General features: G+C 41.1%; 1 protein-coding gene across 5 annotated transcripts; it reads left to right on the top strand.

Annotated features, from left to right (window-relative positions):
- The first annotated feature begins 86 nt into the window (after window positions 1-86).
- Window positions 87-16,925, top strand: LOC6531380 (putative fatty acyl-CoA reductase CG5065). Of its 5 annotated transcripts, none has more exons than XM_015195814.2 (11): window positions 87-250; window positions 10,819-11,700; window positions 13,337-13,453; window positions 13,516-13,620; window positions 13,683-13,826; window positions 13,889-14,023; window positions 14,086-14,206; window positions 14,283-14,582; window positions 14,678-14,810; window positions 14,887-15,144; window positions 15,243-16,925. In XM_015195814.2, exons 2-11 carry the CDS (start codon window positions 11,287-11,289, stop codon window positions 15,388-15,390), a joined length of 1,875 nt encoding a protein of 624 aa, XP_015051300.1. In that variant the 5' UTR covers window positions 87-250; window positions 10,819-11,286; the 3' UTR covers window positions 15,391-16,925. The 5 variants fall into 5 exon arrangements, with proteins under 5 accessions (XP_015051300.1, XP_015051302.1, XP_015051301.1 ...); XM_015195816.2 differs by lacking the exon at window positions 87-250 and adding an exon at window positions 1,064-1,240; XM_015195815.3 differs by lacking the exon at window positions 87-250 and adding an exon at window positions 4,254-4,577.
- The last annotated feature ends 355 nt before the right edge of the window (window positions 16,926-17,280 follow it).

Raw genomic sequence — 17,280 nt, 5'->3', positions numbered from 1 at the left:
ACGGTACATTTCCCCCACTAAACGACATAAGGCTGTTCAAAGGGTAAAATAAAATAGTTATTGTTAGAAAAAGGAAGCAAACGCGACGCGAAATGCCTGGTAACGTGTGTGAGTGAGTGTGATACCAAATAGCAAGCAATTAATTACCGCAAGCAAATAGGAAAATCCCCATTTCCCGGATAAATCCAGTTCAGTTCAAATTGCCACAGCATCCGCACACGTTTCTAACCTCACTTTCGTTTTGGAGCCGGTACGTACACGCCCTAAAAAAAAAAGAAGAAAACTGGGGTCTTTTCCGAACCCAACAGACCTCATTTTCATTTCCTCCTTTATTTTTAGCCAATTTTTGTGGCCTAGTTTAAGCATATTTCTGTGTCCCATTTTTTTTTGCTCGCCGTTTATTTTTAGCCCCCTTTTGGCAGCAGCCCCTGCCATGGGGGACCCCCTTGCTCCCCATAAAAAAAATGTATGTCGCTGGGTTTATTATCTCATCCGGAGAATGTCGCTGCTTTTTGGCGTCGATGGTTGTAAAAAATTTAGCAGAAAATCTGACATTTCCGTTTCGCGTTTCCGCCAAAGAGCAGACCAGCTTTCCGGAAAGAGAGCGCGCCAGGAGAAAAGCAGCGAAGAGCCAGTGAAAGGCCAGTGTTGCTGAGCTTTGATGCGCGGAAAACAGACATTCAGCCTGAAACTATGCCTAATATTGCAACGAGTTTTCCTAGAAAATTACTTAATTAACCACCGTTGTATGTAACCCTAATATTGAACTGATACAGCCGAGAGATAAAGCCCTATCTTATCGGAAAACCAATAGAGCTGTTGAGTCAGCTGGTTAGCCATTATATAAGCTGCCAACAACCCCCCGGAAAAGCCGGCAGACGCCCAAGAAAATAGTAGCAGAAAATGGTAGCCAAAGAGTGTATTTCGCTCTTCTCCGGGACAACTTTCTTCTCTTGAGACTTTGCTACACATCTCTCTCGAAACGAGAGCAGGCGCGTGAAATAATCTTGGGGAGCTTGGCAAGGAAAAAAATGAAACAGGCATTTTCCAATTGATTTTCAAGGCGGTCGACCCGAGTATTTCCCCCGAAAGTTTCATTATATATCTCACAGAAAATTAAATAAAATTCAGATAACGCTTACATTATACCCAAAACGTTGAAAATGTTTCCTAAAAAACGCGAAAAGTGCAGAAAAAATTCCAAAGACTGAGCTGATATTGCATAAAAAAGAAACGATGTGTGAGTAGTGGCATCGCGCCCGGAAAACTTTTGGGGAAATTCAGAAGGGGTGTTGGTGTGTGCTCGGAAAGTAAGCCCGAAAGTATGCCCCGTGATGAATAGAGCTGCTGACAACCTGCCCATTAATGGGTCTCATAAATAATCTGTATTTAATCCGCATTTTTCCGACCAGTGTGTGTGCTAGTGTGTGTGCGAGTGTATTATTGCACTCGACAGCAAGGCGATAACATTTCAAGTGCATTATGTCATTTTCCCCGTTTTGTTGTCTACCTCCCCCTCGATTTTACTATGCTACCCCAACCCCAACCCGCTCCCCTTTGACCATGTGTGTGAGTGTTTGCCATTTCACAGCCGAGAAAATGGAAAAATAAAAGGGACGAGGACTAGGACGAGAATGAGAATGAGAGGTCCTGTCAACAGGGCGCCATCTAATGCCGTAACTTTGTGTAATTAAAAAAAATATAAAAATGAACAAAGCACTTGATGAGGGGTGCCTGCTGGTGTGTACATACATTAAGTCCCCAAAGTGTGACGTTTGAGTGACTGCGATGAAAACTATGCTGCTTATGAAAAATTATCATATTTCATACCTGAATTATCTTAAATCGAAAAAATTTACTAATGTAAATGGACCGTAAGCCGCAATATTATTGATTCATAACTTTAACAATAAATTATAGAAAACATAAATAGAACGAGCTAATTATCGCATTTCAAAGCATTTAAACCTTTATGGGCCATTAATTTTCCCGAATTTCCCATTACTACAATTTTGCGGAAATCCCCCTTTTTAATGTGAGTATTGCCTGTCACTGAGGAAAGTTTTGTTTTATGCTGGCCCATTTCCGGTCAGATGAGAATTTATTCGCTGAGCCTAAAAGTAGGCAATCGATTGGTTTTTCGCCCAGCCTCTTCGTTTCCAGCCATTACCATTTTCCCTTTTCATCTTATACAAAAGAAATTCCTTGGGTTGGCCAAAACTTTTGCTTGATTTTACACTGCTAGAAAAAATGGGCTAAGTCGTCTATTTCGAGAGTAGTTTCCGCTATTGTTTGGCTTATTTTTGGAATGGAGCTTGAGCAGAGCTCGCCAAATGTGAGAAGTGTATGCAAAATCAATTAAAAACTCAAATGTTTGCCAGCGCACTTAGAGGGATTTTGGGTGGGCACGTGGCAGTCAAATCTACGAAACACGCCCTCCGCAAACCAAAAAATCATTTCCGTGCGCCCTTTAATAAGAAAACAAACACTTTTGTGTGACTTAGTCAAAAAGTTATAAACACATGGTGTCTGTGTACGCATCTAAAGTATTTCTATTTGAAACTTCGAATATATACTATACTTAAGTGTGTTACTTCGCTAAAAGGTATTGATGACGTACGTACATCGCTGATTTTTTTCTCACTAAGTGATTCATTTCCAAGCTATTTTTCAAAGTGTTTGTTTGCATGGACTCTCTTAGGTTTCAATGACCAAAATAGTAGGGCTGTTGAGTATGAATGAAAGTGGCTACGCCAATCCCTAAGTGCAAATGTAACCTGGTAATTGGTAATGAATCTAACCTTCAGATATTGCCTTTTTTGTATGTGTTTTAAAGCCGTTTAACTAATTTTAAGTCATACTTTAATCAATTACTTACATTACAAATGTGGTAGTAAAAATATACTGATAAAACATAATTGAACATCAATCACTCTGAACACAATTTCTATTACATCATTACTACTTCCCATTAATAAGTGATAAGCTGTTTCCAGCTGAGAAATTATTATTGGTTGCTAGTTTCGAGAACAAGTTTTCAGAGCATTATTATTTATTAAATTATAAATAACATTAAGTATACGACTTATCCATTTATAGTAATGAACTTAAAGCTATAATAAAGAACTGCAAGAGAATTATTAAATTATTGTCTGACATAATACTATTAATACGTTGTGTACTTTATTTTTTTAATCTTTTGCAAGGGTTTATGGAACATTTTAAAATTGCCTAACACTTGTTTTCCAGTGTATTCGATTAGTTCTTGCAGCAAACTGTGGTGAATTAATCACCTCCCCGCCCACTCGTTTACCCTTTTTCCAACCGCAAGTGTGACCTGCCTTTCAATTGGACACGAAAGTTTTTTTTGGTCAATTTGGCCGTTGGTGCTTGGCTATGTTTTCGTGTTAACTGTTACCTGGTGGCAAGTGCAAGATTATGCATGCACACGCACACAAAGACAGCGGCAGATACCTGATACTGCTGAAGTGTACTTTGACCTCTTTCGGCTCTGCCGGCGTCGCTGCCGGCGTCTGTGGTCAATGTCAGTGCCTGACCACATATCCAATTTCTTCTCTTCCTCGTCCGGATTTCGGTTTTCCACGACTTGTTTTCCACACACACCGTTCTTTTGCGGCTTTTTCAATTAAAGCTTGTTGCACGCTGCCTCGGTCGGCGTCGCTCTCTTTTTCGCTCTCTTCTGGGGATCTCAAATACATATGGCATCACAAATCTCGCAACAGAAATCTACGTGTCCGCCGCTCTCTCTTCGCGCTGCTTTCTTTTGTACGCCTTTCTTGGCAGCGCAGCTTTGAAGCCGACTGCATAAATCTTTCACTTCTTTGAGGGCCAAGTTTAGTTCAGTTCCAAACGGCCGACGAAGCGGACGCGTCGCTAAAAGATCACACTTCGTATATATATATATATATATATATATAAATATATATATGTGTACATATAGTATATGGTAAAGAAAAGCAGTTAAAAAAGTTAAGAAAGCGGGCAAAGAACGGTCAACTCTCTCACGCGCTCTCCCTCTCTCGGTCGCTTGATTTCTTTGCGCCTGCGCAACGGTCATTCTTCGTCTTTCCTCTCTTCGCACTCTCTCGCAAAAGTGAAAATATTTGGAGAAATTTCTTGGGGGCTACCAACGAAGAAGAAGAAGCAGCAAAAGCAACAGCAGAAGAAGCAGAAGCAGAATTTCGGTCTCGAGTTTTTTAGTGTGTCAGGAGTGGGCATAGTTATCGGTATCATCGTATCTTGCCTTGCCAGTAGTGTCAACAACGAAATAAAGAATTGTCTACCAAAATAGTTTTTCCGTTCTATCGTTCTCAGTTTTTTTCAACGCGATCAAACGGCCAGCAAAAACACCGCAAGTGTCAAAAGTTCCGCAAAACCGGAAATCATAACAAACGAATTCGCAAGTCCCCCCAATGTCAATGACCTAAATTCGGGGCTTCTCGGAAAAGCAAAGTGGGAAAAATCAAATCAAGTCAATGCAAACACGACTTGCTGCCGCAGCATCTTCAGCGTCTTCGATTAGAGCCAATAGCATCGGCTTCATGTTTGCCTGACAAGTAAGTGCAAGCCAGGCTTGGCCCACAAATATTTGAGCTGTTTCCTTTTTGGTCGGATTATGCAACTTCAGTTTTAGCTAATATTTGACCCACGTTAAAACGTTCAACTGCCGTGCAGCTTCAAAAATAAATACCGCGGTGTTGAGCAGTTTTATAATACTACTTTTTAAGAACTGTATAGATATTCCCAGGCAATGACCCCATTTCAAATTGGCGCTCAAAATTTGTTGATGTGAGGTACATGTAACAAACATGCAGTTTTGATGTTAAAAGCCATTAATCTCAAAACCCTTAAAAATTTCATCACCAAATTCAATTTGATGGGCTCTTGAATTCCATGATTTCAGAATCGAATAAAAGTATGAATAAACAGTCACGTGGAGGTTCAGTTTATAGAAGTTCGCCTGTAGTAATATGCAGGCTTTTGCTGCGAGAAAGTTTCAAGAGGCAACTAATATTTTCGAAATTTTTGTTGCTGTATATTTGTAATATTAATCATTGCATATTTACAAATAAAATTTGCACACAGACGAGACAACGATTAGCGACAACGAAAACGAAAATGAAAACGATAACGACAGCAGAAAGACGTTGGAGCATAATAAATAAACATGGATCATGGCCACACACACTTACTGCCACAAAGATACTACATCTCAGATTGCAAAAAAGAAAAACCGAAAACCGAAACAAAAAAACCAAATAGCCAAAAAGCCAAAAAACCCTCCAAAAACACTGCAGTAAAATGAGTGGGGCAGCGGCGGTCGGTCGATTGTTTATTTAATTTTTACATTTACAAATATCATTACACCGATTTCTGTTTTTTGTGGGCTAAATATCTGTCTCTCGGACGCGGACAATGTGTCATAATTGCGAACCCACATTGACTTGACCCACATTTCTGGCTGGGAGTGGAATGGAGCGAAGTGAAATGAGTGGACGCATGCGCAAATGCATCGACAGCAAGCGCTGAGCTCAGCCGAAATTATTGCCACAGTCAATACGGCCTGTTCGAATACGTTAATATGGCATATAGTATCGGTATTTCAGTATCGACAGCGCTATCTCCCGCGTTTGAGAAGGCGACATATTTCTATTGATTACGTGCCTGGCCTACCAGAACGCCCCCTCGAATTTCTTTTTCACTTTCGCAACTCTGGGCCAGATTCATTCTACTTGGCCACGGGGCTAATGGTCATACTCAAAATGGGTTACGGAGCCATTAAGCCAGCCACTTGGCATTCAGATCGATTGTTTATTGAGCTCACACTTTCGCAGGCCTGTGACGTAAAGCTCGGTTCGATGTTTTTTTTGGTAACTGAGGAATCTTCGGGGAAGATTCTCTTTATTTGCCGACTTCGTGTGCCACAGATATTGTATTTCTCTGAAAACTTCACAACAGTAAATAAGGCACGGAAATGTCCATATATTGTTTACCTGGCATATTTACCAATAGGTTACGTTTCGTATTCATCCAACAATTAAACAAATTCTTAAGTGATTAGCATATGTGGCTTTAGATGAAACTAACATTTTTAGATAAAAAGTACTCAGACTTGTTCCTATTTTGCATATTATACATATGCAATTTATACATATGCTTATTATACATTATACATTAAACGTTTTTAGATAAAAAGTACTCAGACTTGTTCCTATTTTGCATATTATACACATATGAATAAAAAGTGTACCCAAGCATGCTTTTATTCCCTATAAAACTGAATTTTTACTATTACTAGCATAAGCATGTGCATTAGTTGTTTAAGTCTATCACCTTGTGTGCCCTGCTAATTGCACTTTGTATTATATTCTGAGCTGCCACCTAATTGAAATGCATTTTGAGTCCCAGACTTGAACTCTCATATGAATGGACCTCGTTTCACAGTTCACAGCTTAAAAGAAATGGGTCTTATCTTAAGGTCTAGTCCTCCATAAATCTTAATCTTACAATTGCAAAGCCCAAATTGTTTTTGATTATTCAAATTGGCCGACAGAGACCTCTTTTAATTGCAGCCCGACTAAAAGAATGTTTTAATTGAGCCAGTAGACATTAGGTCTTTGCTCATGTGACCGGACTAAAAATAAGATGAACTGTATATTAAAATTGTGAATTATTTAATATCTAGCGAGCGCGTGTGGGTGCGAGGGGGATGGAGGCTGAGCTTTTAAATTGGGTAGCTAATCTGCTGACTACCTCCGAATGGGGGGTACCACGGACAGGTGAAGGGGCGGGGGAGCCCCCATTATATACACAGTTAAATTTAACTTTTATGCTGTAAACTGCGAGATCGCTTTTGTTTGTTAATCAAGCCACACGAATTATGGGCAGTGGGAGGGAGATCCCACAGATCCGAGATCCATTCTATCCAACCCTCTACAGATTTATTCAATTACACACAAAGCATAGATAGCTTACGATAACCACAAGAGCAGATATAGTCGACCACTGGCCGCCAGTGACAACCGGACAGGCCACAATTCCAGAGCCTCACTCAAAGGTTCAATAGAATAGAGGGCACAGACCCATTATGCGCACTCACACATGGGCCACAATGGGTCCATACGAGTATATGTAGTATATCCACACACATCTGTCCAGCATCCGCCGTGGCTCGAGGTCTACGGGTTTACATAATGAGGGGCCTCCCATTGTTGAAAAGTGAAAATGCATATTTGAACTTTCGTTTGTGGTCAATTCAGTTCGATTCGATGCGGTCCGAGGCGAAAGAAACCCATCCGTAAACGAGACGAGCTACCAAATTGCCAAAACAAACAGGTTGACACCGCCGCCAAGGGATACAAATACACCTCAGAATCGCACGGCTCGTACGACTATATCTTTGCGGCCATCCTAAAGACGATAGTCCGTTCGCATGCGGAAGCATTCGACGCGGTTGTAAGTTTATATATATATATATATATATATATATATCGCCATATATATATATATGGCGAAGGCCTGAGTGCTAAAGACTCGTAATCCGAAAGCAACAAGCTCCATATGAGGAAACAGCAGGGCCCGAAGAGAGGAGACAGTGTAGAAAAGAGCAAAGAAGAAACGCGGCTAAAGACGGGTCTTCGACCATGGGAGAAGCACACGACCGTGGATGTGGTCGAAACAAGAAATACCCTTGAGGAAGTTCCTCTTACGTCTATTGAAATCTAAGATTCTCAATGTGTTTCACGTAATTAGTAGCAGTAGGTGGTTAGCAGACGCCCTCAAATTGAACAACACTTGTTCTCGCACGTTATAAGTGTGCTAAAGGTCAAATGAGTTGCTAATCTGTAAACAGAATGAGTTGTTTCTATAATCATTATTGATTTTTGTCATCGATTAGCTCGGTGGATCCTAATTAATTACGCGCAATAATGTTTGATTACTATTTATCCTATTTAACGTTTTAATTTTATTATAGCGACCATTTATTTATTAATGTTTATATTGGTTTATTGATGAAATAATACTTTTCTGTAAATCCAAACCACTGAGGAATTAATTACTTTATAACTCTGATGGAAAACCTATGGTCAGCTATCCCTAGCCAGCCACAAGGGTTTGGGTAGGGTACAATTTGTGAAGCGGTCGCTTCCAAATGTCCGGCAAGTCGATGCTGATGACGATGACGAGGTTGCTGATGATGATAATGCGGCACGATTATAGGAAATGGGTCAGACAATACACGGGCAGCGAAGACTGGTGTGTAACTACCTTGTCAAGGCAGGTTGAATGTTGAATGTTTACCGTTTAACAGCACACACGCAGATACATTTCGGTCTTCATGTTTGGTTAACACGCTCCGTGGGGCGGTGGGCGGGAGGCGGGTGTGGGGAGCGGTGGTGGGGTATAGGGGCGTGGCTGGGCCAAAGCGATGGTTCGATGGTCGGTTCATTTGCCTCTTGTCGCTGGCGCGCAAATTTTCGTTGCAGTTGGTTGGACAGCGGGAAAGACAGAAGGGCGAGCAGAGGGGGGAGGGTGAGAAAAAGTTGATTTTCAAGAAATTTCACTTTAGAATGAAGAGGAACCAGTCGGCGAAGTTGGTCAGGTCTCAGCGACTCGAGGCTTCATTGATAAATTTACAGTTACGTGATGAGGCCGCCGTGATTGCCGCGTCTCAAATTGGTTTAAACTTTAATTATTTAGCCGCGACTTAACTAGTTCAGCGGATATGGCCGGCCCTCTGCGATTTGATAACATCACCACACACGATAATGCCCGGTCGAAAGACAAACAACCAATGTGCCAATTTCTTAACACATTTCTTGGCCACATGGAGAAACAGCAACAGGGCAGCGCCGTATTTATGCCAAATCCGCGAAAGAAACCCTCAAATGCAAATGACCAAAAAAGTATAAATAGTGCCAGCCATCTGTGGCGTTTGATTTTGGTACAAACTAAAAAATTGAAAACGAAAGTTTAACCAAAAAAAAAAAAACCCGACAACAACAAAAACAAATTTAAATACATGGAGGGAAAAAAATATTGCGGAATTTAGATATTTGAAAAAGAAGAAGAAAAAAATCAGAGACCTACAAAAGGTTCGAAAAATAAAAAGTGAAAGTCATGGGCAGACGTAGTTTGAACCCCCAAAAAAATTCGTTCAAGAAACGCCACGCTTTAAGCCAACATCATCATCAACGTGACTAGTATCTCAGTATCTGAGTATCTCAGCCTGACGTCACACCCCATAAGTATATCTGTATATCGAACTACCAATCAATCTAGCCAGAAAGATACACACTCACTCCCCTGCTTCCTGGTTACGATCAATATTTGGTCAACAATAAATTTGAAATTCAATTAGCAAGGCATTTGGCGAATTACATGGCAGAATGGGGGGATACTTTCTGATGCAGGGGGTTCGAAGGTCAAACCCTTCCCGGACAACCAAATAACCAAATAGTGGGCGCTTTGGAGGGAAGCGATTTTTGCGGCGAAACAAATACGATTTGTTGTTTATTTGATATGTTTTTTCCTTTTAGCCAGAGCCCTGTTGATTCACTTGTTACCAACGCTTGTTGACAAATTCATTAGGGATTTTTTACAACCCTACAGTGAGGAACTACGTCGGTTAGAACCGTTTGTTTGCATTGGCTAAGTGTGCTGCCCCTTTTACGCGAAGGTTAATAATGCCTATTTAGGTTTATAACTATTTCCTGGGAACCACCACCACCACCCCATAGACACCCAACAATCTTTCTTTCCATTTAATGTGTCTCCCTGTGTTGGTGGATCGTGTTTCTTTGATTTCATAACGCAGGGCAACTTTGGACCTGCGGAGATATTATGACGTGTGAAACACTCTTAAGTGGCACTTGATCATGCGGGTCGCCATAAAGCAATAGAATCTCTCGGCTGAGCGCAGCTAAGCGCAGCTCCACTCGGCTCATGTAAAAATCGTTTAATATAGAATGAAGTGTTCCCAGACATATAGTGGGCATTCGCCAACTGTCACTGCTATCGACAGTATCGTCTCCTCGGTTCGTTTCGACGGGTCTTAAGTTTTCAGTTCTCAGTTCTTAGTTCTCGGTTTTCGGTTTTCCGTTTTCAGTTGTCGCCTTGTAAGCCGATTTAAGCGTTAAGCGGATTTTGCATTCTTAGCTCTATTGTGCGTTTAATTTAAATGCGGGGATTGAATTATTTTATTCAAGATCTTTGTGATGTGAAGTGTTCTGTTACATACATCCTTCGACGTCATTTGCATATCCTTTTTCGTGATGGCCGATTGCCAAGCTCTTAGACGTCATAGCTGGGATTTAGGTTGCCAATCAGATGCGGCTCAAAATAATTGCTAATTTTAGCCCGGTCCCAAGGATAAATGACGTTTGATGGATATATAATTTGATAGCTGGATGGATGGAAGGCTGGTTGGATATTGCTAGCACTTTGATTTGGCTTTCGAGGGATATTCTACTTAGACATTAATTTGTTGTTCGTCACTCATTGGGCATAGAAGCTAATAGAGAATGAAGAGGGTTAATGATTGTGTCAAAGCTTTGCAGGCTTTTTGCGTACGAGCTCGTGAAAAAATCATTAAAGGATTTCGACCGACAATAATTGAATTAAAATTGTGTGTGACAATTACGCCAGCATAATTTACCATTTTGCTTTTTTTTTTGTGCTCTAGTATTAAGTTAACAATGTCTGTTTTTTATTTATTCCTATTTTATTTTATGTGAGCATTAAACTCCGTGGAACCCTTTAATTAATATTTTACATTTGTTTTGGTTTGTCTTGCAGTTCAGTAGGACACTAAACCTCGGAAGTTGTAAGAAATCGGTCTTGTTCACCCCCACCCAACCCACAGGATACACCTGCTGAACACTTTTTGTACAAAACCAACCGAAAGCAACCTCCAGGACAAGCGACTCATGGAAAAATGGACAGACGTTCAACGGCGACAGAAGGATTTTCAACTAGCTTTTCGAAGGACTTAATTGAATAAATTTTTATGAACAATTCAGCAGCTTCCAAATAGGGAAAATCAGAGTAATTACTTCCAAACCGAAAGTATATCTATTAAACGGCAAGAAGGAATATAAGGGATCTACCGCCCTTTGGAAACTTGAACGCACACTGCAAATGACAAAGAACTGCTTCCTACTTTAACTTAAGCGCAGGATTCGAACCGCAGGATAATAGCACACAAAAAGGAAAAAAAAAAACGAAGAAAACACACACAGACAAAACCACACACAACAATCGAACATGTCACACGCGGTAGCCAACAAAACGGAAACGGAAGCAGCGCCAAACAGCAGCCTCAAACAGTCCGCAGCCCCCCAGCCCGCAAACAGTCACGATGCCAAGCTGCTCAACGGCACTTTGGCCCGAACCAACGGACTAACCCATGCCGCCAGCGTGGCCACCTCCTCCTCCGGCTATGGCAGTTCGAGCGCGGCCGGATCGAACGCGGGTTCCGGCGGAGCCACCTCATCCTCGTCCTCATCCTCGGCGGCGGCGGTGGCGTCCTCGACGGCCCTGCCCTTGCCGCCCAGCAGCAACGGCCTTCAGATGCCCTACGAGCGCTTCCGGGCGGACGACACCAGCTATGTGCCCATCGCCCAGTTTTACGCGGGACGCAGTGTCTTCATCACAGGCGGAACTGGATTTATGGGAAAGGTGAGTGCCAACAATTCGTTGGGAATCGGGGAAATGAACTTAATTTCTGTTTAGATATCTGATTAGCTAAATACGCATTAAACAATCACGAAAGCGCACATAACTGGCCTATCTAATTTGCGAATGATTACCGTATTCAACTCAATAAATCATTTCTTTGATTGAAGACAATTTGGGTTGTGCAATCGGGTTTTAAATATTTTAGTTAAAATTGAATAGAATTTCGTGCGAGAGAGTAAATAGTTTTAAATTGGTAAATTATCCCTTTGATTTATTAAATGTAAATTGCTAGAGATAACTTAACCTTGTAAGCATGGCTCTTATTGCATATTTTCTCATTTTTCCCAATACATGTAAAGTTTTCGGCTCAACTATCCCCCATTCACTCCATTATTCTCATTTTCACCGCCCTAAAAGCCACCCGCCCACTTTCATTGCATACTTTTGTGGGCCATTGGCGAGCCACTTTTATTCACGTCACGCATACGCCTCGTGTTTATTGACTCCGAATTGAACTATTGAACCCGGCGGCCTGGTTGGGCTCGATTGAAAACTCCAAGTGCTTTCCAGTCATAAAATATGCACAAATATTTGTGTGCGCGCTGATAAACAAAAAGTGGAGGAATGGAGTGAAGTGTTGGGTGGGTGGTTTCGATGGTTAGCCACCCTGAATTTTAGATTCACTTTGTATTAGCTGTTTGCGTGCGATGTGCGTGTGTGCTTGACTTGGTTTGCTTGCTTGCTTGTTTTTTTTTTTTTTTTTCATTTTTATTTGATTTTTAAAGCCGTAATGCTTGAGTTACGTTGAGCTGGCTCCACTAGACGATGTTGACTCATCGTCGCCTTCCATGCTAAAGCTTTATAATGCAAGTACAGTGACTGCGTCTATGCATTTCGTGTGGCTGGTTCTCCTACTCCGAGTTCCGCTTAATTGTTCTTAAAGTGGTGCAGCGGAATACCCGTTCCGTACCCTGTTCTGAATATATCCTCCGGCTGTTGTGCCAATTTTTGTGCCAGCTATTGTTAAACTTATGCATGGGGAGAAAAAGCCATGTGTAGTTTGTAAAAATAATTTTCTTACTTAAAAGCCTTTAAATTTCCATTGCACAAAGCCTATAAGTAGATGAGACTAGAATTTCGTTCATGTCAGTATGCGAGTGACAAAACTAGTTCACCAATAATATTCGTATGCACTTCTTATTTTTTTCTCTGTAAATATTGCATGTCGGTGGCTCCTGGCTGCGTCATTATGACATGAAATCGCAGTGGCGCCGCCCAGACTCTGAGCTCCCAGTGGTGCTGTGTGTTGTTCATCGATTTTGTGCTCCTGGCACGCCCACCACCCACTTAACAGCCCACAGAAACCACCCACCCACTACCCCTTTTGTTTGACCCGGCCTGTAGTCGCTGGAATCCAGTACAATTCTCACATCGTTTTCGGGGCGGTTCCCATGCCCTGCAGGGCCCTGCACCACACGACCAACTGGAGTGAAGTAAAGACAAACCGCAGACACCACTGAAGTGGGTCAAGTGTGTCCTTGGGGGTGTAACAATAATCGTTTACATGGTTAATGGCTATATTCAATGACTGTGAGGGGCTATTAATTATTCGACTTCTGATGTACCCCATTTCCAGGTTCTGGTGGAGAAGTTGCTGCGCTCATGTCCGGACATAAGGAATATATATCTACTGATACGACCGAAACGCGGTCAAGAAGTGTCAGCTCGACTCACGGAACTACTAAATGCACCAGTGAGTGAAGGAGTTTTGGATGTGTTTAAGCATTGGACTAAAATATTGTAAACATTTCATAGCTCTTCGAATCACTGCGTCAGGAGAAGCCCAAGGAACTCAGCAAAGTCATACCCATATCGGGCGACATAACTTCCGAGGAACTGGGCATTTCAGAAAAGGATCAGGTGCGTTATCTTATCGTAGTTTAAATGGAATGCACTTTAATAAGAGATTCTCAATGTTTTAGAATCTACTGTGTCGCAATGTTTCCGTTGTCTTTCACTCGGCTGCCACTGTGAAATTCGATGAGAAGCTCAAACTGTCTGTCACAATCAATATGCTGGGCACGAAACGCCTCGTCGAGCTCTGCCATCGCATGCTGTCACTGGACGTAAGACTGGGTTATGGAATACGGATATGGGGCGGTTTCTAAATCAATTAACGCTTTTACAGGCACTAATCCATGTATCCACTGCCTATTGCAATTGCGATAGAACCGATGTGTCCGAGGTTATCTACGCACCGCCCTACAATCCCGATGATATCATTTCACTAATCAACTGGCTTCCGGAGGATATACTCGATCAGGTCGGTTACTCTGAGTGTTATATTTTAATAATTTAATAATTGAATTGATTTTTATATTTAAGCTTACACCGCGCCTGATTGGCAAGCGTCCCAATACGTACACGTTTACAAAAGCCTTAGCGGAGCATATGTTACTTAAGGAGGCTGGTAATCTGCCCGTTGCCATCGTGAGGCCATCGATTGGTGAGTAGAGCAAATGTTATACATATCATCGCTTATGAATAGATCCAATAATATGATATTTGTAATTGTAATGCAGTGACTGCCAGTCTGAATGAGCCCTTTGCCGGTTGGGTGGACAACTTCAATGGGCCAACGGGCCTGGTTTCGGCGCTGGCCAAGGGCATGTTCCGCACGATGATGTGCGAGAAGAACTATGTGGCCGATATGGTACCTGTCGATATTGTGATTAACCTGATGATTGCCGCCGCCTGGCGCACAGCGACCCGCAAGTCAAATAACCTACTCATCTACAATTGTTGCACCGGCCAGCGCAATCCCATCATCTGGTCGGAGTTTGTCCAACACGCCATGACGAGTGTGCGCAAGCATCCCCTGGGTGAGTAGAAGAGAATGGCCAAACGGACCAGAAAATCCCCTAATGTGACCATTATAATTATACGGACATTGTTTACTGTTTTCCTTTTTTCCCAGAGGGCTGCCTGTGGTATCCGACTGGCGACCTGCGCATGAACCGCCCCATGAACACGCTGAATTGTATAGCCAAGCACTTTTTACCGGCCTACATTCTGGACGGTGTGGCTAGAATCATGGGCAAGAAACCATTGTAAGTTCTGTCGGCCGCTCCCCTCAGTGCGCTACTACCATTAATACTATTATATCTATGTGTATGAATATAACAGCGTTGTCAACGTACAAAATAAAATTGCCAAAGCTGTGGAATGCCTCGAGTACTTTGCCACACGCCAATGGCGCTTCAAGGACGACAACGTCCACGCCCTGCTGCACACGCTGAGTCCCAAGGATCGCGAGATCTTCGTCTTCGACGTGCGCCACATCAACTGGGATAAGTATGTGGAGCGCTATGTTTTGGGCTTCAGGGAGTTCCTGTTCAAGCAACGACCCGAATCGCTGCCGGCCAGCAGAAAACGCATGCTTAGGTGAGAAATAGGAGAAATTTTCAAAAGAATCATTATAGTTTCCACTTTTGAATTGATACAATCCCAGTTATTAACAAATATGCATTTTTCCACCTTAGGCTCTACTATCTGCATCAGCTGACCAAAGTGGTGGCGGTGCTGCTCACCTGGCGCTTTTTGATGTCACGCTCGAAGCGCCTGAACGACTTGTGGAGCTCCTTCCTGGAGAACGCGCTCAGGATGGCACGCTTGATACCCTTTTTGTAATTAAATGCAGATGGCGACCGGTGTGGAAGCTTGGAGACAGCAGCTGCGTACATATGTATATGTGCTGTGATCTGGCGGGATCTGGCAGGATCTGCGAGGATCCTCTTCTTTGCGATTGCTAAATGCTTTAACATGGCATACATCTTAGAGGTTTTTAGCAAATAGTTATATTCATATTTTTTATATATGTTACAAATGAGTAAACAGCAGAAGCCACAACACATCCAAACAACCACGACACAAGGAGCGTCAGCTAACTAAACATTAAAATATTGACATTACGCAATGGGGTAACTAAATGGCATCCATCACATTTATTCAGGTGCAATTATAGGTCACAGGTCACAGGTTGAGAGGGCCCGGTGTCGGTTGTTGTCTCCACTTATCTCTCTCCTTCTGCGAAATTGTACAATTTTTGTGAAATAATTTAAACGCGCAAGGAGAAAGCCCAAAGTCGAGGAAAATTCCACAATTTTGCAAAATGACAAAGAGGATCGAGTGAATTTATTGTCGGGACTCGTCGACGATGAAGCAGTTTGCATGAATTAGTACATCCAAAACTATACGAATAAATCCAGAAATTTGAAAAGACAAACAAAACCGATTAATTCAGCAATGATTAGTGAAGAGAATAAATGAAATTAAAATAAATGGCTTGTTATTGCTTTAAAAATTACATAAACGTAACGTAAACTATGCTAATTAATTAATAATAATTATAAATATTATTACGTAACGAGCGAACATTGCATATAAATAATACGACAAGAAAAACCAACATTATTTATAATTGAATGTAGTTTTAACATTTTTACATTTACAATTAAGTTTTCAATTTATATAAAACAAAAAGCAGAAGGAGCGGAATTATATACGTCAGGAGACAAAATTCGAGATATACAAAATTCAATTTATGTATATTGTATATGAAAAAAGCCGAAACACAAGCAAAAAACTACAAAAAAAATCATACCGATAATAAATTAATGAAAACAACAAATATATTTATATATAAACATCAGAAACATAATTTCTTAGCATTTGCAGCCTAAAAACTAAATCTAAGCGTAGCCAGAAATGGAGTTTCCAAAAAATAACAAATAACATGAATGAAGTTTTTTGTGAGAAACGCAATTAGAGAATCATGATTATGAAATTTATATTTGAATGCGATAAATTAAAATTAATAAAACACAAAAACCTATACAAACAAACAAACAAACACACATACACACATAATAACACAGAAACCAAGACACATATAGTAAGAACATTCCATCCAGTCAGTAGGAAATCGGGTCATCAACCAACTCTTCCTCCACTTTGGACTTTTGCTTCCCGTCTCGTTTGATCGATATGGGCCAGTTAATATTGGCCGGGTTACGGCCAGGATATATAGTTCGTTCTCGGGTTCGTTTTCGTGCAATTATGAAATATCTTATGTTATGCCTAGAATTTATTATGTTTTATTTCTAAAGCGATTTGTAAATTGCAGTGCATCAATAAAATACACTTCCAAAATAATAATACAACTATACCAACGCGTTCTTATTTTTATTTTCCCAAATAGAAACGTTTACTTAGCCTCTAGAAAAAAATAGAAACTATCCAATAATAACAATTTCGTGACAGGGGCGTGAAACTAAAACTATGCAATCCAAATGTAAGCTATATAAAGTTTTAGTTCTCATTGGCCATGGCAAGAATTTGACTTTAGTAATGAAATGAATGAAAATAAATTGAAAAAAGGAAAATCAATTCCAATCTAAAAAAGAATTCAATAAATGAAAATTATAATGAAAATTCGACGGAAAATGCTTTTTAATAGCTGCGGAAGAAGGAAGGCCCAAATGAAAACGCATCTGTTATTGTTTTTGTACACATGAATTT

The sequence above is a fragment of the Drosophila yakuba genome, chromosome 2R, assembly GCF_016746365.2.
Source record: "Drosophila yakuba strain Tai18E2 chromosome 2R, Prin_Dyak_Tai18E2_2.1, whole genome shotgun sequence".
In the NCBI taxonomy this organism is placed as follows: Eukaryota; Metazoa; Arthropoda; class Insecta; order Diptera; family Drosophilidae; genus Drosophila; species Drosophila yakuba.
The sequence above is the reverse complement of the archived record's forward strand: the minus strand, read 5'-3'. Positions and strand labels throughout refer to the sequence as shown.

Excerpts from the sequence above, each read along its gene's own strand:
- LOC6531380 (XM_015195814.2), top strand. The coding sequence starts at position 11,287 with ATGTCACACGCGGTAGCCAACAAAACGGAAACGGAAGCAGCGCCAAAC. Across the intron at positions 14,583-14,677 it reads TGTGCGCAAGCATCCCCTGG|AGGGCTGCCTGTGGTATCCG; the intron begins GTGAGTAGAAGA and ends CTTTTTTCCCAG. Across the intron at positions 15,145-15,242 it reads AGCAGAAAACGCATGCTTAG|GCTCTACTATCTGCATCAGC; the intron begins GTGAGAAATAGG and ends TTTCCACCTTAG.